The 22,317-nt window shown below is 40.8% G+C and overlaps 1 protein-coding gene across 1 annotated transcript; it reads right to left on the minus strand.

Moving 5' to 3' along the window:
• Positions 1-3,434: 3,434 nt before the first annotated feature.
• Positions 3,435-21,693, minus strand: LOC110163892 (sentrin-specific protease 3-like). Its single transcript, XM_055156596.1, has 14 exons — positions 21,347-21,693; positions 19,373-19,498; positions 18,160-18,372; positions 17,174-17,349; positions 12,110-12,347; positions 11,456-11,557; positions 11,259-11,370; positions 10,411-10,558; positions 9,662-9,709; positions 9,154-9,231; positions 8,944-9,081; positions 8,266-8,349; positions 6,948-6,998; positions 3,435-4,973 (listed from the first exon to the last, which is right to left on the minus strand). Exons 2-14 carry the CDS (start codon positions 19,458-19,460, stop codon positions 4,863-4,865), a joined length of 1,587 nt encoding a protein of 528 aa, XP_055012571.1. The 5' UTR covers positions 19,461-19,498; positions 21,347-21,693; the 3' UTR covers positions 3,435-4,862.
• Between the last annotated feature and the right edge of the window lie 624 nt (positions 21,694-22,317).

A 22,317-nucleotide genomic window follows, 5' to 3' on the forward strand; every position in this document is an offset into this window, starting at 1 on the left:
CTCACAAGTCCCCACCTCTGGTAGGGAGTATTATCTGTTATATAAAGGTGAGTAACTCAAAACACACTTTATCATTGTCATTTTCACTTTATATCTCATAAGCTATTTCTTCTCAGGTACAATGGCTGGGTTTCAGATGACATCACAACTCTCTATCAATAATCCAATAATATTTAATACAGACGGGGGTCAGCTAAAATAAATGGATCTAGTCAATGACAGAAATGATCAGGTTCAACATTATGAATTAAATACCTTTTGGATATTTAATGGTGTAATCAATTGGGAAACCTGTGTCTTGCCCCTATCTGGGACTATAACATTATCACATTCTAGAATCTGAAAACTACTAACAATACATATTCTTCTTTTCTATTGTATTATTGGAGACATTTTTTGAAGAAGGAAAATTCACTCCTGTATTTGACCCATTGTGTATCTGCATTGTCTAGAGAGTTTACCTTAGCTGGAAGTGCTGTGATACCGGAAAAATGGGTGTGTCCAGAAGAAACACATCCAGACACACGGCAAGAACAAGCACACTCCAGGAAGTGACCGCAGCACCTTCTTTCTGACTGTGCAATACACAACAACGTGACACAGTTCCACTTCCACTTTCCATGGAAATCTAGAATATTAATCACTCAATTAAAAACTCAAAACAGTGGTCAGTAATAGAGATGAGGGATATATTAGTCAAAGTATTGGTGTTTGTATTGTTGATATCAGGTGTTCACAGATTTGGTTCAATATAAAAAGTCCCATATTACACAAAATTGACTCTCATGAGCTTTATGCCATTTTATAATATTGTTGACCTGGAGTTGTGTTTTGTTTCATTCACACATGTTTGAGTAATCATTTATTATTAGTCTGTCTATATCTCCAAAGCTCAAGATGCTTTGTTGCACCTTGTGATGTCATGAAGTGGTAGTTTTCAAGTTAACATCTACCTTTTAGCTTTGTTCAATAGGGATTAGTAATTCCAGTTCCAGTTCTATCCAAATGAATATAGTGAAGAAACACAGTAGAGCACTTTTGTTTTACCATCAAGGGTGTTCAAAAATACTGAAATATCGACATATCGTATCGTTTAATGTGATGATACAGTATCAGTATCATGGGCTGCTGTATCAATATATATCACCAAGACTATTTTTTGTATATTTTACTACATTATTTTGTTACAGCATAAAGGTGAGTTGTTGTACAGTTGTAGGCAGTATTATCTGTTTCATAAGGGTGAGTTGCTGTACAGTTGTAGGGAGTATTATCTGTTCCATAAGGGTGAGTTGCTGTACAGTTGTAGGGAGTATTATCTGTTCCATAAGGGTGAGTTGCTGTACAGTTGTAGGGAGTATTATCTGTTCCATAAGGGTGAGTTGTTGTACAGTTGTAGGGAGTATTATCTGTTACATAAGGGTGAGTTGTTGTACAGTTGTAGGGAGTATTATCTGTTCCATAAGGGTGAGTTGCTGTACAGTTGTAGGGAGTATTATCTGTTCCATAAGGGTGAGTTGCTGTACAGTTGTAGGGAGTATTATCTGTTACATAAGGGTGAGTTGTTGTACAGTTGTAGGAAGTTTCCGGTGTTAGGATCCAACAACCACACAATTACGATGTCTGAATCCCAAAACTAAAATATGACAATATCAGAACCAGAAACAAAAGTGATATGGTTCAAAAGACTTCAAAAGTTTGGCTTTATCAATAGACGCATCCCACTGGGAAAACAAACATGGCGGTTTGATGCTCACTTTTTCAGAAAATCCTTCCCAGTATGAATTGCGCAATGACCAAAATTCTTGATGCATCTATTTGATCTAAACCAGGACTAAACTAAGATTAAACCTGGACTACATCAACTCTTAACCGGGACTAAAACAGGACTATCAATTTTTGACTAATCAGATCCTTGCTAACACTAGAGGAGCATAAATTCTCATTTGTTTTGCCAAAATACCGAAATCCATGTTTGTAAATGACCATAAAGCAAAAGAAATGCAGTAATAGAAGTCCCTCCGATTATGACGACACGAGAATACACGATCTTCCACTCGCTTTTCGAAACTTTATTTCTGTCAACCATCCCAACCCAGGTGTGTCCCAGTTTAGAGTTTTGAAAATCTGGCTCTAACAAAGCCTTTGTATTGTCCATTTATAAATGTTATCTTAGAGCTGATTTATCCTGGGAATATTCCAGAGCTTCTGCAGTTTGTATCATAAAACAGAGTAGCATTCATCATTCAAGGTTACTGAGCAGAACATTTTGCATTTTAACTGTTATGTAAGAAATGAGTACAATAAGATTATTGTTCACAAGTGACTAACTGAAAAACTTTTGCCTAATGTTATTTGAGTGGGACTCGTTTAGCACAAATCAAATCATCTCACCTGTTGTAGTTCCAGCTAAGTCATGTCTCTGTGTTCAGATTGTGTCAAACTCATACTAAAGTCTAACTTGAGTAACAGAGCTTCAGATAGAGCACGGCCTACAGTTGGCATCCCACATTCCCAGGGAGCATGATGCCATCAGCTGCAAAAAATCCATATTGGACTAGACCAGTGGTGTCAAACTCATTTTGGTCCGGGGGCCGTATCCAACCTACTTTGATCCCAAAGGGGCCGAATCAGAAAACTCATGGCATATAAACCCAAAAATACCAATAAGTTCAAATATTTGTGCAGAGAAATGCAAATCTATTACAGAAATATTTTTTAATTGATTAACTTTCTTTTACAAAATATTATAATATTATGAACAACCTGAAACTTTAAGAAAAATTCAATTTCAACACAATGTTTTAACATGAACTTGTATTTATTTCATAGAATTTAGTCATGCTTTCTTTTTGCTCCTGAAACTTGGCATCGTTTAGCTTGTACAAGTGCATCAATATCAGGCGCCATGTCCTGAGGAGCTGCTGTCTTCAGAATGTCATTCAAGTGCTTGTGTGTTTGTTTTGAGTGCAGCTTTGTTTTATTAATGTTCATTAGTGAGAAAACCTGCTCACAAAGGTAGTATCTGTAAATCTATTATTTCTAGTTGCATGTCTGCAGGCACATCACAGGTTCTGACTGTGAATGGTGTGTGAAAAATTGCAAATTCTGTCTTCAGGTTTAAAAATATACTAATAGTTAAAATATTTTAGTAGAAAAATCAGCTAAGGGCCAGATTAAAGGTCTTGGAGGGCCGGATCCGGGCCCCGAGCCGTATGTTTGACACCCCTGGACTAGCCGATACCTTCAAGGCGAATTAGTCAATGTCCAAATGACCATGAAGACTCTGGTGAAGTGTATAAGTTTCAAAAGCACACAGAAGCACCACTTGGTTTACCACCTAATGACATCACAAAGTGGAATGGAGCATCTTGAACTGTGTATGTATTTCTATATATAAAGAGCAGCAAGTTTTTTCAGAAAGTTTATTTTCATGTTTGTACATTTAGTTCACACGTGTACAACCGAAACTACATGAACATACTGGGGACTGAGAGGCTATGATACAACAGGCGCTGCGCAATGCAAAAAAGGTCAAAGATACAAAAAAAAAAAAAAAAGAAAAAAAAGAGAAAAAAAGTCACATTTATTTGAGCAACCATAGAATAATAATATAGAAGATATAAAACAGGTGTCGTCGACTCTAAGCACTGGCGTATTTGTGGTCCTCGTAGCTCTCAAAATCTTTTACAAAACCGAACCCAGAAACAAAAGCAAAACAAAAAACGGCTTTTCTTCAGAAATCGATTGACACAACGCTTTTAGACTGTTCGGTTTGGGCAGTGGACTGGGTTGAAGGAGGTGGAGGGACACGTTCTGCTGCTGCTATTGTTGTTGTTGTCGTCATGTAAAACAAAGCCTTTTTACAGTGACATATCCATACGCTTCAAACATGTCCGACCGAGAAAAGCTGAAAAAATTAGATATTTGTATGAACACAGTGACTTGAAAGTTATTAAGATTTAACTGTATACGTCGCTAACACCTCATTTGTTTTGAGGCGGCGTTAGCTTCAGCCATATCCTGTTGTCGTCAAATAAACAAAAGCCTTTTTACAAGTGACATATCCGTACTCTTCAAACATGTCTGACCAAGAAAGAAAAAAAAAAAAGATACTTGTATGAACATTTGAAAGTTATTCACAATCAACCGTATACCTCGCTGCTAAGGTTAACTTGTTTTGAGGGGTGTCGCTTTAGCCATGTCCTGTTGTTGTCATGTAAACAAAAGCCTTTTTACAGTGACGAATCTGAGTGCTTCAAACATGTCCGCCAGAGAACAAAAAGTAAAAACGTGTTATTTGTATGACCAACACAATGTTTTGAATATCAGCGTTATACCTCGCTAACACTCTAGCTTGTTTTGTGGATCGTTAGTTTTAGCCTTGTCCTGTCGTCGTTGAGTAAACAAAAGCCATTTTACAGTGACGTATCCGTACGCTTCCACCCCAAAAAATGTAAAAAAACAAACAAAACAAAAATCTGATACTGTTATTTGTATGAACAACACAATGAATTGAATATCAAAGTTTTACATCGACAATTCACTGTATACCCCCGCTAACACTCGCGAGCTTGTTTTGAGGGCCGTTAGGTTTAGCCATGCTTCCTTCGATGAGAGGTTTTCGAACGCCTATACTTGACGATGAGTGCTGTTAGGTTGTGGAGTCCGGAGAGGGCGGAGAACGGGATGGCCGCGTGTCCTTACTGTATCTGTCCCTTGTGTGGAGGGGGGAGTGGACGGGGGAGTGGGTGGGGGGTGGGGGGGGTAGGGGGGCAGTCCGAGCGGTTGGTCCGGAGGTGGTGGTTTTGGTGGTGGTGGAGGTGGTGGCGGTGGAGGAGGGAGTCGGGCTGGGTCGGAGGTCACAGGATGAGTTTGCAGTGACACAGTTCTTTGTACATTTGTCTCCTCAGACGGGGCATGTCCAGCTGCCCGAACGTGAAGGGCTCTCCCATGGCCAAGCACTTGCAGTACTGCGGAGGGACGACACACAAAAACAAATCACTTGTATCGTAGAAAATAAATCAGGTTAATTTGGTCAGTTTGATTAAAGAGGGGGTAAAAGGAGAAATTTGAGGGAAATATGTTATAACCACTGTTGGGCAAGTTACTTAGAAACTGTAAAAAACGTGTTATTTATGACTTGTTATTGTCATTTTAAAATAATTAGTTATATTACAATATTACTGTATTTACAATGTAACGACATTACACGACTATTGCAGCACTTTTAAGTTACTCTCACCAAAATAAGATGCTGAACTTTTGAGCTATATATGGCCTGAACCAGGTCTAAACCAGGGCTAAAAACTACGTCTAAACCAGGTCTAAAACAGGATTAAACCAGGACTAATCTTGGACTAGAACTTGGAATCTAGGACCGCCCCTGAGAGAACCCCGAGCCCATGGAACAGGGTGTCTGCAAGGTGCGATTGGGCGTCAGCTGCGTTTAGCCTCGTGGAGCGTGGAGTTTTGCATTTGTACTTTTGCTCGTGGTCACCCAACGGTCTATGCGGGCGCGTCTCTGGCATTTCACCGCTCCTGATATTGCAGTAATTTTTGTGAATTTGTATGAAGAAAAACCCACCACTTCAATCCAGGTTAAAAAAGCATTGGAACGCGCGTTACCTACATCTGTACCGAGTCAAATATTACTATTTTTTTTCACCTGTAATGTCACATTACTGTGTTACAGCAAAAAGCAACACATTACAGTAATTTGTTACTTTTATAATGCGTTACTCCCAACACTGGTTATAACATGGTCGAAAGCTCTAAAAAAAACTTAAATTTTACATAATACTCTCTTTGGTGGATGATATTCTTTCTGCTTTTGTTCATGTAGAAGTTTTTGCTTAGCCTGAAATATTCTTAAGTATGGAATTGTCTTATCTACATCCATGGAGACTAGTGGGTGACACCACCAGGGTAGGAAAAGTACCCCTTTAACACTGAATACATTTTACCTGTGATTAAATGTTGTTGTGTAATAACACTTCTACATGTTCTTTAGAGGCACATTCACACTTAAGGCCGCCACACGCTACAGGATTTTTCAGACTTTTTTCTGATTTTTAAACGTGCAACAAAAAGGGCCCACCACAGACACGAGGCGAATGTTATGAGACTTGAAATCTCTGATCGTAAAGACTGCAGTGGGATCTCTTCTGCAAAGCACAGGATATAAAGTTGTGAGTGCAATTGCATCAGCTGTTTCCTGTCTACAGTAAAACCACTCGCTCTGAGCCTCTTAAGTGTTCAAAAGATCAGAGCTCTGCATTTCTAGTTTAGATACAAGTCAAAACTGTCTTATTATTATCTGTAAAATATGGTGCAAAACTTCAGATACAGGATTTTTAAAGCATAACAGATTGGCAATAAAGTGCACAGGAAGTAGAGTCACTGTCACTAATCTGCAGCTTCACCTCCATCTGTGCGCTGTGTGGATGTAAACAGACACACGTGAGGAACTACTCTCACCTTTTTACCTTTAAAGGACATCTCAAACTGGATTCACAGCGCTGTTTTGTGGACTGGGGTTGTCATTTGCAGGGGACAATTTCTCTGGAGAATGTGGATGAGATGCTGCACTTTAAATTTACCACTTTAAAAGAGGTGAGTAATAAAGTCTTCATCATTATTATAAGTCTTTTTGCTGTTTGCTGAGTTGGTATCTCGGGTCTCTGTGTCCGTCACTCCTCTGCCCCTGACGTTCTGTTTTATTGTCTGTTGGTGTAGAGCTGCTGATGTTTGGTGGTTACGACCTGACAGAGCAGCTCAGAGTCACACTGACACCACACGCATGAGGAGCGCAGCGGTCATGCTTCCCACACCTTCCCGGGTTCAGGGAGAATCGAATCGCAGCCAAAATCGGGCAAATTCTCCTGTAGTGTGTGGCGACCTTTAGTCCCTGTGTGTAAACAAACGCAGCACAAGACAAAACTCACCTGGAGGACAAAGGCTCCACAGTCGCTGTCATTGTTCTGGCGACCCACATTCTGGAACACACAGACACACATGTGCAGCACATGACTCATGAGTCCAAACCACAGCATCGCTAACTATTTACTGCTTTTATGCATTTCTCCTGGACAGTCCCAAACATATGCAGAATCTCATGGTCCCAGAGCAAACCTTCTTATACATGGATTTACTGACACAGAGAGAACATGTAAACTTAACGCAGAGATTGTACTGAAAAACACACACCCACAAAAATAATAATTCTGATAGATTGGCCCCAGTGCTCCCACCTGTACCGTATTTTTCGGACTATAAGTGGCACTTTTTTCATGGTTTGGGTGTTTCCTGTGACTTATACTCCAGTGTGACTTATATATTAAAATTTTTACACTGATGGTCGCGAGAGGTTCTAGTCTTGTGTGTGAGTATCTGCTGCTCCCGTTCCTCCTGTACCACTATCACTTCACTCTACTGCACATGTCTCCTGCAGAAAGAGCCTCTGTTCTGTCTGTATCATGTCAGTCGATCGCAACATTACTTCTCTACCACTGAACATTTAACATTTAAACAAACTTATAAAGATGACTGAGAAGACTGAACACAAATGAAAATCATATTTTACAGATTACAAGCTGAAAGTAGCGAAATCTGCAGCCGAAAACTGTAATCAAGCAGCAGAAAGAAAGTTTGGAGTGAGTGAGAAACTTGTGACAACCGAGTTGCAACTTTCCTGAAGTCACTGGATGGATGGACAAAGTCTGGACTTCAGTGACACTGAAACCATCCGGTCAGGATTCAGAAAGGCTGGAAAAATTCTAACTGGAACTGATGCCTAGTGTGACGACAGCGACACAGGAGAGGAAGCGGCGCTCTGTTTACCTCCGGAAGTCGAGGTTGAGTTGCTCAGAAGTGACAGAGGATGAAGAATTCAAAGGATTTAGTGATTTGGAGTGAGATGGAGAGTTTGGTAAACTTGTTCTGTTCTGTTGTTTATGTTATAGTTTATCTGAAGACCTGTTCATATGTGACGTTAACAGTCTGTTGTTCTCTCTTCTATTCTCTAACTTGCCTTTCAAGATGAAACGCTGGTTCCTGGTCTCCGATTTTATAAAATAAAACTGCCCCCCAAAAGGGCGACTTATAGTCCAGTGCACCTTAAATGTTTTTTTCTTCTTCATTACGCATTTTTTGGCTGGTGTGATTTATACTCTGGAGCGACTTTTAGTCCAAAAAATACAGTATGTCAGTGAAATATAGGCCCCAGTGCTCCCACCTGTATGTCAGCGAAATACAGAATCTCACCATTTTGAAAAAGCCTTTCCATCCGTCCAAAAAGTCTCGTCGATCTTTCTTGATTGCCTCTGCTTGGAGATATTTAAAAATATGCTACAAAAGAACAGAGTGGACACAGGGTTAAAATATGGACTTTCTAATTCTATTTATACTTTTATGGGGTGTTAACTGTTAACGCGTAAGATCTTAAGATCGCCATCTTTATTGTTTTGAAAATGCTATATTTGCCAAAAACAGCATATTAACATGCTTTACAAGTTTCATATTTTTGTTTTTAATGCTCTGAGTATCCCATCCCTTCGCTCTCCACGCTTAGTTACTCAACCTTCAGAGTGCTATCATATAATGACAAACACAGTCACAATCAGCTACTGCATCAGGTTTGTCAAGTCGCTGTATACTTTTGAGTCATGTTTTTCCAAATGTATGGAGAATTGTGGTGTGGGAGTATGGGTGATTCAGGCTTGTGGGCGGAGCCTTGGACAGAATCTTATAACTAAGCGTAAGGAGGGTTTGAATAGGGCCGGGGAGAGATTGCTAAAATACTGAAACACGCATGGATGACATCTAAAACCTAATATGGTAGAAAGCACCAGAAAGATTTTGCAGAAAGTGGTGTTGTTTCGATCACTTTTGTCACCACACTATGGAACCTGTTGTTACAGAGAGCCCAGTAGGAGGCGTCACCTTTGGGCAGCGGCGGTTGAGTGTCCGCTGGGAGTCGAAGTAGGTGATGGCACGGCGCGTGATGTCCACACTGACCAGGGACCAGTGCACCTCCAGGTGGATGGGGATCAGCAGCAGCTCCTTCTTAAAGATGTCCACCTGAAACGGGCACACGGGCTCAGCGAGGGCCCCGGGGTATTGATGGAGAGAACTTTAAAAAAGCAAACCTACATTTTTGGTCCACCGCTTCACTCCTTCGTATCCTTTTGTCCTTAGTTTATCGTAGAAAAAGCTGTTGAAGAAGTGGACCTGGGGAGAGTCACAATAAATTTTCAGAACTCAGTCAAAAATCAAGACTTCATGATTTAAAGAGCCTGTACTTCGATCAAGAAATACAAAAAGTACAAACTGGGGTTCAATGCAAAGGGTGGCTATTTTTTTCTATAACAAATTGACTTATTTTGAGTTTATTTTTGTTTACTACATTCCATATGTGTCATTCCAATGTAAATAATCATGTGTGTCCGAACTTTGAGAATGTGTCAAAATGTGTCTTGCTCAAATAAAAGCAGAACAACAGTACTGGCCTGGGATGCTGAATAATTAAGATGCTCAGAATGCACAAGATAAGTGAAAACTAACTTTAGACCAGTGCAAACCATTTCAAATGAGCTAGTTCTGTTTTTCACATTTAAAAACAGTAAAATAGATAAAGCACCTTTAATGAAAAACTGATTACCTTTTCTGGTACCGAGTCCATGACGAGGTCACCGTACATGTTCATAATCTGTAAAAACATAATGTAATTCCATAACTCACACAATCCTACAGCATTATAATTATATGAGTGTCTATGTATATACACTGAGTCTATATGTATATGTAGTAGTAGAGGACGCTTCTTGTTCTGTTCTGTCTAATGAACTCAACTGTCTGAGGGTGCAGTACCACCACTCACCAGGAGAGGGTAGTGTGTCCTGTATGGAGCAGTAATAGTCTTTAGCAAAGAAACTAGAATACTTTAAAAATAATAAATGTATAAGTATATTGCACTGAGATCTGATTTCAAATGGACCAGATGCGAGTTTGTTTGGTAGTGTGTTCACTTCTTCATTTCAATCAAATGTGAGTGGTGTGTGTGGAAAAGTATGTTATAAGAGGAGGTACTGCAAACATTACAGGCTAAAGCTCTCCACAGTGCAGGGAGAAGGATCTGAGAGAGTACCTGGTCATTGAGCCAGGTCTGTCTTGTAGCTGCCACAGTGCAGGGATGTAGTTTTGTAGCGTAATATAGTGTGTACAGTGTGTACAGTGTGTACAGTGTGTACAGTGTGTACAGTGTGTATAGTGTGTATAGTGCAGTTTAGTGCAGTTTTAGTGTGCAGTTTAGTGCAGTTTAGTGCAGTTTAGTGCAGTTTAGTGCAGTTTAGTGCAGTTTAGTGCAGTTTAGTGCAGTTTAGTGCAGAGGACCACAGAGGGAGGGAGTACCTGGTCATTGAGCCAGTTCTGTCCGTAGAGTGTGCCTAGATCGTCCATGGTGAGGACGTGGCGTTTGTAATTGACCTTGAAGCCTTTGGCCAGAGCACTGCCCGACGAGCGCTGGAACGACTGCATCAAGTGCTGCACCACGGCCTTCCTGCTCACACACACACACACACACAAACACACACAGAGTCACTACTACAGGCAAGTCTGTGCCAGAGACTATACATGTGCAAGCATTAAGACAGCATCTCCTCAGGGTGTTCATGAGGAAAAGATTGTGATACATAAATTCAGGCCTGAGGTTTAAGCTGCGCTTTGTGTGCACTCCTGGTGACTCTAGCAAGGCCAGATCTATGGCGCAGTGAGATCACGGAAATTGGATTCAAAAGGACAATCAGTGATGATGTTTTTATGACTTGACTAAACAAGAGGAGCGTCGACCAATAGTTTGATAGGGCCGACTATGGGGAGAACTTTGCATGTGACGAGAACAAGAATTTGATTGGCCAATCAAATCAGGGCATATTTGTTTGTCTAATGACACACAAAGGAAAGAGGAGAGAAACAGATGTAATAATGAAGGAAGGAACAGCCAGAACCCAGTGGGAAGCAGCTCATCCTCAGAGCTCCAAACCAGCATCTGAGTCTGTGTCTATGAAGAGTTTAAGCATTTGAACTGATTCAAATTAAAACTAAAGAGCAAGTCAGTGTTTTATATTTAAAACTGTGTGAGAATATTTGAAATGTCACATGCAAGTTTATTTGAATTAAAGATCAATTATAAATTATTTATTCATTCTTTATGCAAATTTGCTGATGAGAATAAGGCTGTGATGGAGAGGGCCTCTGACCTGTGTGGTTGGGAGAAGCTCTCGCTAAAGACACTCTGGAGCTTTTCTGTGACGTCGTCCACATGCACCGGGATCAGACTGCCGTACTGCTGCAGCGCCTCCTCCAGGAAACCTACACAAGCATTCCACATTTAGGCTGCTAGATCTGCTAATTATTGTCACTGTGAACACAATACATAAAGTCTTTGGTGTATTACCTGTAACACAGCTGACGTGCTCCTCTGTGAGCGCCGGTTGCACTGGTCTCTCTGCCAGGCCCAGGCATCTGTCACGGCCCTCTGCCCCCACCTCATACTTATCTGTCAGAGAATATACAGACAAATATGTGGAAAGTCAGCTCAGAAAAACACTTTTAGACCAGTAAAAGAGAATGCATGAGAGGGTATAGGAAGATCAGAGACACACAGGGATATAAGAGGGGAGGGCATCGGACACATACAGATATACAGTATGAGGATGGACGGGAAGGCATCTGACACACAGGGATATCTGTGGCTTTCCGTATGATGAGAAATTAGGACAGTTGCCGTAGCGTTTAACAATTTAATTCCTCAAAATGTTGGATACAACCGGAAGCTGAAACCCAGAATAGTAGCATGGGAGGGCATCTGACACACAGATATCCATGGCTTTTGGAATGATGAGAAATTAGGACAGTTGCCATAGCGTTTAACAATTTAAAACAAGTATATCTTTTGAATGGGAACATGTTGAATGTAACAGGAAGCATGGGAGGGCATCTGACACATAGGGATATAAGAGGACACACGGGAGGACATCTGAATACACAAGGATAGAGCAGGATCAGAGATACACAGGGATGCAGAAGGACGGTAGGGCATCTGACACACCTCTCTGCCCGTCGAGGCCTCCCTTGCGGTCGCCCCTCCCTGTACGCGGCCCGTACACTCTGCCCCTCCTCTTTCGGCTGTAGAGGCTGTACCGTACTCTCCCTCTCCTCCACTTGTGCAGCCACTGGGCCCTCTGCCGCCAGCGCCTCCACTGCCCAGCCAGACCCATGCTCCGGCGTGTCCTGCGGGTCCAGCTGAGGGGCCGTCTCAGGCAGGGGACGGCAGCCGGGGGACAGTCCTGTGGGTGAGGCATAAGAGATGGAGAAATTAAAGGGTTACCGTATTTTCTGCACTATAGGGTGCACTTAAAAGCATTTAATTTCATCAAAAAATGACTGCGCACCTTATAATCCAGAGCACCTTAGATATGAATTTATTGGGGTGTCTTAGTACGACTTTAGTAAACTACAAAGCCGCTCCACTTGCAGCATTACGGCTCCCGTAGTCAGGAGCATCAGGAGTAATACATACTGTGATTCCTTTTAATATCAAAATGCACCTGTCAAGAGACACGCTTACAACACCCACTTTAAACTCAAGTTGTTTTAAAGTGAAAGTGCGAGCTGTGTGAGAGCAGTGGATGAGAGAAGGAGAACACACATTCACCAAGACGGAGAGACAGCGCCGAGCCACTTACGCCACGATCTGCCAACGGATCGTGGGCGCCTGGACTAAGGATCAGGATCAACTGTGGTCCGAGCTTTCACCAAGACTGAACTGAATCTTAATCACTGAACTGCCAGGTAACAGTAATCACACTGACTCGGATAATGACGAGAGGGATGTGGACGTGCTGGATGCCGGAATTGCCCAACTGTTTGAACTATTATGAGTTATTGTGAATACACCAACAGCAGCATCTCAGACAATATTTTTTTTTACGTGTTGCAACTGAAGAAAGTTGAGAGTTATTGTGAATGTGTTAAATAAAATTTGACTGACTTATCTAACTGTTGTGTTTTGTTTAATGCGCCTTATAGTCTGGTGCGGTTTATATGTGAAAAAAGATCAAAAATAGACCATTCGATGACCTACAGTGTGGAAAATACGGTATTCTAGTCAAGAATCACGCATCATATGGTAAAAGCTGCTAAAGAAAAAAAAAAAAAAAAAGATTGAAAAGCATAACGTATTCATTTTAAAAGGACCTAAATGGACTCTTGTGAGATTTAAGCCATGTCACAATGCTGCTCCCTCCTCAAACAGGAGTTGTTTTGTTTCATTCACATATGTTTGAGTAATCCTGAATTATTAGTCTGTCTACATCTCCAAATCTTAAAATGCTTAGTTAACAGCTCCTTTTAGCTTATGTTTAGGGTTGGGTATCATTAAGAAGTTGCCGACACAATACATATATTTTGAGAATTGAGAATTGCGAAGCATCGCTGTGAAAGAAGTTAAGACTCTTCCATAAATTGACAAAGATATAAATGAATCAAGTACAATGACGGCATTTAAAAAAACACATAAAATCAAATGCAATGTGTATGTATGAAAAAGGAAATGATTGTGCATTGTTGTGCATAATAGTGAAGATTTCTGTTTGCAATTGCTTAATAATTGTGGTTGAACTGAAATGCGCCCTTTTGAAATGTTTAGTAACCATCAGTGTTGATGTTTTATCTGGAAAAGGAGGCAGAGAACGTAAGATGACTCTTCTTTCTGCTCCTTCTCATTCATTTCTTGTACGTTTGATGTTGTGACACTGTTGATGTCTTTTTATACTATATGAATGAAATAAACAAATTAATAAAAAAATAAATAACTTGATACATAGGCTGCAATACGATACGTTTTCCGATACAGTGCATCTTGGATTCAATACGATATATTTCAAATCGATTTGATATGGTTCAGTGAAAAACAAAGGCTAAATCATGGCTGTGTTCATTAACAAGGTATCCCCAGGTTTGACTACCCCAAATGTAAGACTTTTTAAAGACTTTTTTTAAGACCACTTAAATGAAAATTAAGACCAACATCGCAAAAAAAACAGATCCATTTCTAAGAACGACCAACAAACTACTGTTAGTATATCTAGAATCTAAGAGCCACTGTGAATTAAACCTACACTTCCCCATGATCCATCCAACGTCTTCCTCCACTCTACTGATCATTTACTCATTGCCACCCGTGCCAGAAACCAAAGTATTGTTGCATACTCCAAATAAGACGTTCATTCACATTACGCGATTTTACGTTGTCGTTTTTTTTTCCTCCCTCCATTTAACATTGCACTGCAGCCTGGTTGAGTTTACCAAAAAATAGGCTAATGAAATTTAAGACCTTTCTGAAAAAATAAGACTTGGACAACAGAATTTAAGATTTTTTAAGGCCTTAATTTAGGAACATGAAATTTAAGACTTTTTTTTAAAGACTTTTAAAACCCTGCAGCTACCCTGATTAAGTCGACTAAAGTTAAAATGAAAGAGACTTATTTTACCCATCAAAACAGTGAAAATGTCAACACAATGGTAGCTTTTATACAACCTGGCACCAGCGTCTCCCTAGGACTTCTGTCTTGGTTAATGTATTGTTGTACACTGTCCCTGTACAAGTAAAAAGAATACCATACAAAATAATTTTGTAAAAGAGCCTAAAAATACTCTTAGCGATATATCGATACAGCAGCCCATGATATCAATACTGTATCATCAAATTAAACAATATGATATATCAATATTTCAATATTTTTGCTTATGTTTAATAGAAATAGGCATTTCCAGGGCTGAAATCATCCAAATGATTATGGTGGAGGTGTGTGGAGTTTAAAAACACAGTGGAACATTTCCTGTATTACCACATGACATCAAAAGGTGGAACAGAGCGTTTTCTCTTTGAGAGAAGAACTCAGTCTAAATGTGCAAGGTTTGTGTATTAAACATGTGAATGAAACAAAACACAACTCCAGGTCTGTGATGAGGAAACTACATGAGAACATAGATCAGAAAATAGCATCATAAGGACGTTTTGAACAGCACTTTGTAGCATTACACAACACACACAGGCACATTTTTCTTGCAGTCAGGTTACAAAGAATCATTGACTGTCATGGCAACTAGTACAACCTTGGTACATTTGCAGCTTTTTGTCAAAAACAGTCAAAACCTGCGTGTGTGTTGCATTCAGCAGATACCACATTTTCCAAGTGCTGTATTTTCTGCACTACAGGGCGCACTCTTAAGCTTCCAATCCCATCAAAAATCGACTGCGCACCCCACAATTCAGAGCGCCCTATACGCGAATCCACTTGGGTGTCCTAGCACGACTTCAGTAAACTACAAAGCCGCACCACCCGCAGCGCACACAAACACACACGGAGCAGACAGCGCACAGCCAAAAACACCCACAGACACACTCATCACTCCACGCCGACGAGGAACGGAACGGAGGAACGAACCAAAAAAACGATTACAATGTGCCACTTCTAGACACAACTGAACAACTGAGTCACTTCGAACACGCCGACAATCCATTGGTCCCAGACAGCACCCTCCCTACACGCCACAACTGAACAAAGCCCAGAGTCACCGTGAACGCGCCAAACAAACAAAACCACTCCCCATCACACTGTTGTGTTTCGTTTAATGCACCTTATAGTCCGGTGCAGTTTATTTGTGAAAAAAGTTTACAAATAGACCATTCAATGACAGAGCGCCTTATAGTGCGGAAAATACAGTACTACATGACGTCACGCTGGACTGTCCTGATTACAGTCAGGTGTATCCAAGTATACAAACACCTGGTTGCAGGGGCGGAGTTAACTTTTATTGCTGTTCATCCTAAAAATTAAAGACTCTAAAACATCTCCAAAGACCTTTTAGAACATGGACAAAGGGTTTGGGCGTTTATAAGTGATCTCACTTCAGCCTAAACCTCTTCAGTCATAGTTTTATGTGAAATGTTTGCATCAAACTATTAAGTTCATAAATGAAGAAAATACACTACACTATAACTAGGAGAGAGACAGAGCCATTATTAAATTGAAATGTCATGAAAAAGACTCATAATTTCTCATTTTCATAATTAAATGTCATTAATTCACTGTATTTGTAGCAGACAATCAGTATTTTTAAATTTGTTCATAAATGTATATTAAAAATGTAAGTATAGAATTGTTTGGCTAGTCCACTAATGTTTGTGTAATCCCACAGCTGTCCAGGTAGGATCCACAGCAAAAGAAAGTGCATTTTGGCAACTAGACAAAAGTTTTATCATGAAGATGTTTCACTGCTCATCCAAGCTGCTTCTTCAGTTCTGTTCAGACACTGGTGACACTGCTTATATCTGTCTGAAGGGACGAGCTAAGTACATTGAAACTACTCTGAAACTAACAGTTTCTACTTGTTTCTGTACAGTTTCTGTTTGTTTGCTCGGTCGATTGAACTGCACTAAGTGGGGACTCTGCATGAAATATATTAGCAGAATCATTGAGGCCCCTGATGGGTGCTTTTATATCTCTGAGCCTACAGGCCACCACTGTTGTTTTGATTTAGGTCTGAGGATGGAGTTGTAAATGGGAGACAGATAATGTCTGAGGCCTCCATTTCTGTTCAAAGATGGATTGTCTTTCCCAACAAAAATAGCCTCTTTAACTTTCAAACCAATTCTTTTCTCTTCCTGTACAGCAGACTGAGGTTCACTGCTGCTCTCTCATCTGTGTTGGTACATCCTCTTGTGAAGTGGCTGATTCGTTTCTCCAATGCAGCGTTCACTGCAGTCTTCACTGCACTGAACAGAGTAAACCACATGGCTTTGTTTGTGGCTCGGTGTTTGTCTTTGGGTGGACCAGTTTCGGCCTTACAGTGTTTGTAGATTTAAAATAGACTGGGATTTCATGTTGTCTGATAATCCTCTGGAGCTTTTCAGAAACACTACAAACCTTCAAGGGTTTGGATGTACCAACACAGATGAAAGAGCAACAGTGGCCTCAGTCTACCGTACATCTCCATCTCAAAAATCTCTTCCCACTGCTATGAGGAGAGTGAGGTACAGCAGCTTGGATGAGCTGAGAAACATCTTCAGTTCAAAAAATAAACCTTTGTCCTGCTAAACATGACCCACCTGTAGACTCCCGTCCAGCTCCTCCTCCTCGTCCTCCTCCTCGTCCCCCTCTTCCTCCTCTTCACTGTCCGACTTCTCTGGAACCTGCTGGAAGTGTGAGTATGCAGCAGCCTGGGAGGGCATCTTAGGGACAGGCCACTGAGCATGTACGTGGTACTCCTCCTCATCCACTAGAGCTGTACACACACACACAAACAAACAAACAACATGAGGCATTTTAAGGTAGAGAAGCTCATCTGGACAAGCTTTTTGAAATCAAGATGTTTCAGCTGCCCTCAAGAAGTTATTTTCAATCTGAATGGACATTATACTGCCCTGAGTGAGTTTAGCCCTGCCTCAAGTATTAAAACAATAATGACAATATCATTTTGAATTAAACCAGAATCAAAATGCATGAACAACTTCATAATAGAAACAGACCCAAAGACTTTTCACTGTAGAAAGAGGTGGGCTTTCATGTCTGTGTGACATTTTGAACCCCCAAATGTGTGACCAGAGGCCTGCACTATGAAGCTGGATGGGGGGTTAGTGAGGGAACTTTGAATTTAACTCTGGCTAAAGTTTCAAATATGTTTTTTAAACAGAAGTTCAGAGTGTTATGACAAAGCTGCTTAGCTTCTGTCATGCTGTTATTCATGGTGCCATTCTGAAGACCAGTGAAAAGACATTCTGTATGATATATGAGTATATGACATTTTGTTTTGAATTGTTAATTGCTGTGGTAAGAGTCCTAACTCATCATTAACTAACATCATCATTCAGAAACCCATGGACACAAGCAATATTTTAATTTTTCCAGCATGTATGGGGGAATTGGCCTGAGGAAGTGCAGCAGGCTTCAAAGTGTACAGGACTGTTGAGCACCATGACTCATCCAAGTCCATTTTGCATAACTCAGCTCCTTTAACAAAGGAGACATGTTTACATGTTCTTATTATGGACATGTGTATATGTGAACATGTATATATGGTTAGCGTTGGCCCTACCGTCTCCTTCATCCCAGGGGCCCTGCTCCCGGCTCTCCTCCTCCATCTCCTCCTCTCCATCAATGCTCTCCATCTTGGCCAGGTTGTCCTGGTCGTCGTCCTCCACGTACTCGCCCATCCACACGGGCTCCTTCTGGCCCAGCTTCAGGTGCATGGGGCTGGGGATGCTGTGGCCTGACACTGGGGCCATCAGGTGGTCAGCTGGGATCCCACCTGGAGATAAGGGACAAGGAGGAGGAGTTTCACACTTTTTTGTGTCATTTATGTCATTATTTCAATTGAAAAAGATCTTGCTTTTGTAGCAAAAGTTATGCATAAGTAATTCTGAAATCAATGCAGTTTTTTTCCAGGTTATTAATTAATAGGAAAAGAAAGGGAGTTAGAAATCTAATATTTATTTGTATTTAAAGTGAGATTGAAACTTTCTAGAGGTGGAAAGTCATCTGCAGGATTCCATGGAAATAGAAAGTTTAAACCATACATCTATGGAGATGCACTTTTACGATACTGATAAGAGTCAGGTTTGTGGAGATGCAAGCCCGCTCACAGTAAGGATGAATACTTGAGATTTGTTTCAGTGCAATAAACACACCAATAATGAAAAAAAAGCTTATTATATTGCTTATTAAATTGTCTATTATTTGGCAAAAATGTACATAATGTGGCTTTAATAATTGTCTCCATGTTTGTGAACACTTATTTGCAACTCATACATTTTCTTATGATTTTTCTGCTTTGGTTTGTGCACCACATCGAAATGTAAATTCACAGGAGCACGATGTAACTGTTCAGGAGGAGGGTCTGTCACCTGCTTATCTCCATGGAGATCTTGCTTTGGAGAAACTGCTTTACCTGAATAGATACACTGTATGACAGTTCACTAATTTATCTCCTTGGAGACAAGCACGTGCCTCCAACAGGCTAACTACAGGACAGATCTGTGGAGAGGTGAGTCTTTAGGACAGGAAAAACAGAACTAGTTCAGTTGTAACAGTTTGCAGTGGTCCAAAGTTATTCCTCAATTACAGTATTCATTCAGAGCAAGTGCATTATTCACCAGTTTAAGCACTTTTCACAACTCTCCAGAGACCAGACCAGCACAGCTAACAACAACAACTAGCATGCTAATGAACAGATGATTAAAATGCTTAGATGCAGATAGTACACGACAGACAAAATTAATGAAAGCACAGCAGTGTTTGTAAGAACGTACCTCCCCCTGTGTCGTCCTGGCCCACCGCCGTCAGCCCCAGGTCTCCCTGCCAGCGGTTCTGGGCAAGGCTCCCCCCAGTGTCGCGCATGATCCACGGGCACGTCACGATCTGCGCCAGCCTGGCACCTGCACACAGCACGGACACAACACGGACCTGCTTAACCTGCGCTTTGTAAGGCCAATGAGACGGGCACACGTGGAGGAAAAGAGCTGATGGCAGAAGTCAACAAACAAGTAAAGTAAGTAAAACATGGGATTACAACAGTGGCTCAGTGATCAGAGCAGTGGTGCCTCAAAACTAAGGATCTGTCATTGTGTCATTAGGCAAGACACACTTATGCCCCAGGGCAGCTGTGGCTACTATAGCAACTTCCCACCAATGAGTGTGGAGTGAATGAATAGTGCTGTAAAGAGCTTTGAGTGTCTTGAAAGGTGCTGTACAAATCCAGTGAGTTCTCATTATTGTCACAATTCTGTATTTGTAGTTACTGCTGTTACTGTTTCTGACAGCACTACGCAGCAACTAACTTTTTTATCAGTTGAGACAATAATGGTGATTTATACTGATACAAAATATACTAAAATGATTCAAACATGGATGGGTTATGTCACCATGGTGTCCATATACACCTGTGGGAAACTCAATATTTTACAGAAACATTTGATATATTGTGCACAGCTTTACATTGTAAATATTAAAAGGTTGTCTAGAATGCTGCACAATATGGCGTTACACTTGCATTTATAAATTTCAGGTGATTTTGTTGCTCAAAAATACCTTTCAAAATGTGTATTCTGATTGTGAGCAAGGCAGATCTGACTGCCTGATTGTGCCAACTGCTTGTCTGTGTGGAGATTGATCAGTTTACTGCCATATTGTGTGAAACATTCCAGACAAAACAATATCACTTCCATGAAGACAAGCAGGAGCCTCCAGCAGAAATGTTACATAGTGCATCTTTAACATGTTATCAGAAAAATTTGATAATAATGAAACTACTTTACGCCACTGACACAAAGCAGGAAAATCCCCATAAACCCACTTTTAAATCTACTGTATCATTAAAAGCCTTGAGCTGCAAGACATAAACAGCAGAATGAACTTATAATTAGCCAGGAAGGAAGATAAACAGATACTACGATATTTATTCTACCCACTACAGTTCACATCTGAGGGTATTACATAAAATGACAAAAAAAAGTTCCTGTTATTGCAAAGAAATTGTCCACACAATAAATACTGAGCCCCAAAATATATACTTCCATCTTTCATTTACTGAACGATAGGTCAATATAGTAATTATCATGACAGGCCTATGTATAGTGCATCTGATTCCTTGTCTGCATGGGAACCGTTAAACCCACCAGGCCAAACTACAAGTCAGATCTGTGGAGCAGCAAGCTGACTAACAGCAAAAATACATGTTTTTCAATGTATGTTTGAGCAATAAAAACACTTGTGATTGAAAAACAGTAAGATAGATGAATTTAATGTCACCCTGTGGAATATCTAGCCAGTCAATAGTCATGGCAGTTACAGCTCAATGGATACAAGAAGAAGGTGGTGGTCCCCCTAACGTTAAGCTGAGCTAGGACACCTTTAATTATTATTTTAATCATTTGTGAAGTGATCTATCCACCTGTGATCCATTTCGTGCGCAAATGTAAGACAATAACACGATCAAATGTACAGGTAATGTGGACTTTTGTTGTTGATTATTAATTACTTCAATGCAGTGACTCTGTTTTATGTATCGAGTGGTTTTGTTAACATGAATATCTGTAACCACGACCGTAAAACAGAATTACGCATTTCCAAAATGCTGATTGTGGATACAACAACCTGTGCGCTCCTCTGGCCACAGTTTAGCCGTGTTGTCGTTAGCCTCGGTCCGCGGATGGTCGGACCGGAGCCGCGGTGGTGTGGTGCATGGATTCCAGTGTATGTGCGCCCATTACGTAGCGCCTTCTTACCGTTTCCACCGCGGATTTAAGCGACTGTGTGCCCCCCTCGCGTCCTCCGGCCTCTCCGAGCAGCGGTGGTCTAAAACTAAAACAATGCTAGCCGATGCTAAAGTCTCATTCAATGACTCTTGAAGCTAAGAAGAGCAGCCAGATGTTCCTCCTGGTTTGGTTTGGTCAAAACGATCTTCTGCGCAGAGATCGGAAAGCGCGCGGGGCAGATTTGCGCGCATCCGAGACTCGCGTAATTGGTGCTTTATAAAAACTAAACGTAAAATGTGTTTGCAGGTCCGACGACCGCAGTTTCTTGTAATTATTTTCGCTGTCACCAAAAGCGCTCGTCGCATCCGGATTGCGTAGCGACGTGCCCTTCTTCTTCGCTTACACCAGGTGAACGACAAACCAGTGCGAGAATCATGGCGCCCTCTGCAGCCGAGGTGTGCAACCGCTTTTCTCTGCGCCACTGGGGACTTTCTGTTCAAGGGCCCATATTCTCTGATCTATGTTCTAATGCTGTTTCTTCATCATAAACAGTGTTGGGAAGGTCACTTTTAAAATGTATTCCCCTACAGATTACAGATTACATACCCCAAAATGTAGTTTGCAACGTAATACATTAAATTACTTAAAGTGAGTAACGTAATCTGAATACTTTGGATTACTTGATTTGTTGTAGAGAAGCAAAGACTAGATATTGTAACATAAGACGTTTTGTCTGATAAAAGAAAATAAAAAGCCCAGACTTTACTTGACCGTATTAAAAATATTATTGATAGAAAACGGGGAGACACATCCGTGCAGCATGGATTAGTCCTGGTTTAGTCCTGGTTTAGATCTAGTTTAGATCTAGTTTAGACCTGGTTTTAGTCCTGGTTTAGGCCTGATTTAGATCTAGTTTAGACCTGGTTTTAGTCCTGGTTTAGTCCTGGTTTAGATCTAGTTTAGGCCTGGTTTTAGTCCTGGTTTTAGTCCTGGTTTTGACC

This window comes from Boleophthalmus pectinirostris, unplaced genomic scaffold (genome assembly GCF_026225935.1).
Source record: "Boleophthalmus pectinirostris isolate CB_2022bp ecotype Guang Dong unplaced genomic scaffold, ASM2622593v1 HiC_scaffold_20, whole genome shotgun sequence".
Taxonomy (NCBI): domain Eukaryota; kingdom Metazoa; phylum Chordata; class Actinopteri; order Gobiiformes; family Gobiidae; genus Boleophthalmus; species Boleophthalmus pectinirostris.

What these genes read in the sequence shown, in the direction of transcription:
- LOC110163892 (XM_055156596.1), bottom strand. Translation starts at nt 19,460, where the DNA reads ATGCGCGACACTGGGGGGAGCCTTGCCCAGAACCGCTGGCAGGGAGAC. An exon ending in AGGCCTCGACGGGCAGAGAG is followed by an intron (nt 11,558 to 12,109) that starts GTGTGTCAGATG and finishes ATTCTCTGACAG; the next exon opens with ATAAGTATGAGGTGGGGGCA. An exon ending in TGAAGCGGTGGACCAAAAAT is followed by an intron (nt 9,082 to 9,153) that starts GTAGGTTTGCTT and finishes TGCCCGTTTCAG; the next exon opens with GTGGACATCTTTAAGAAGGA.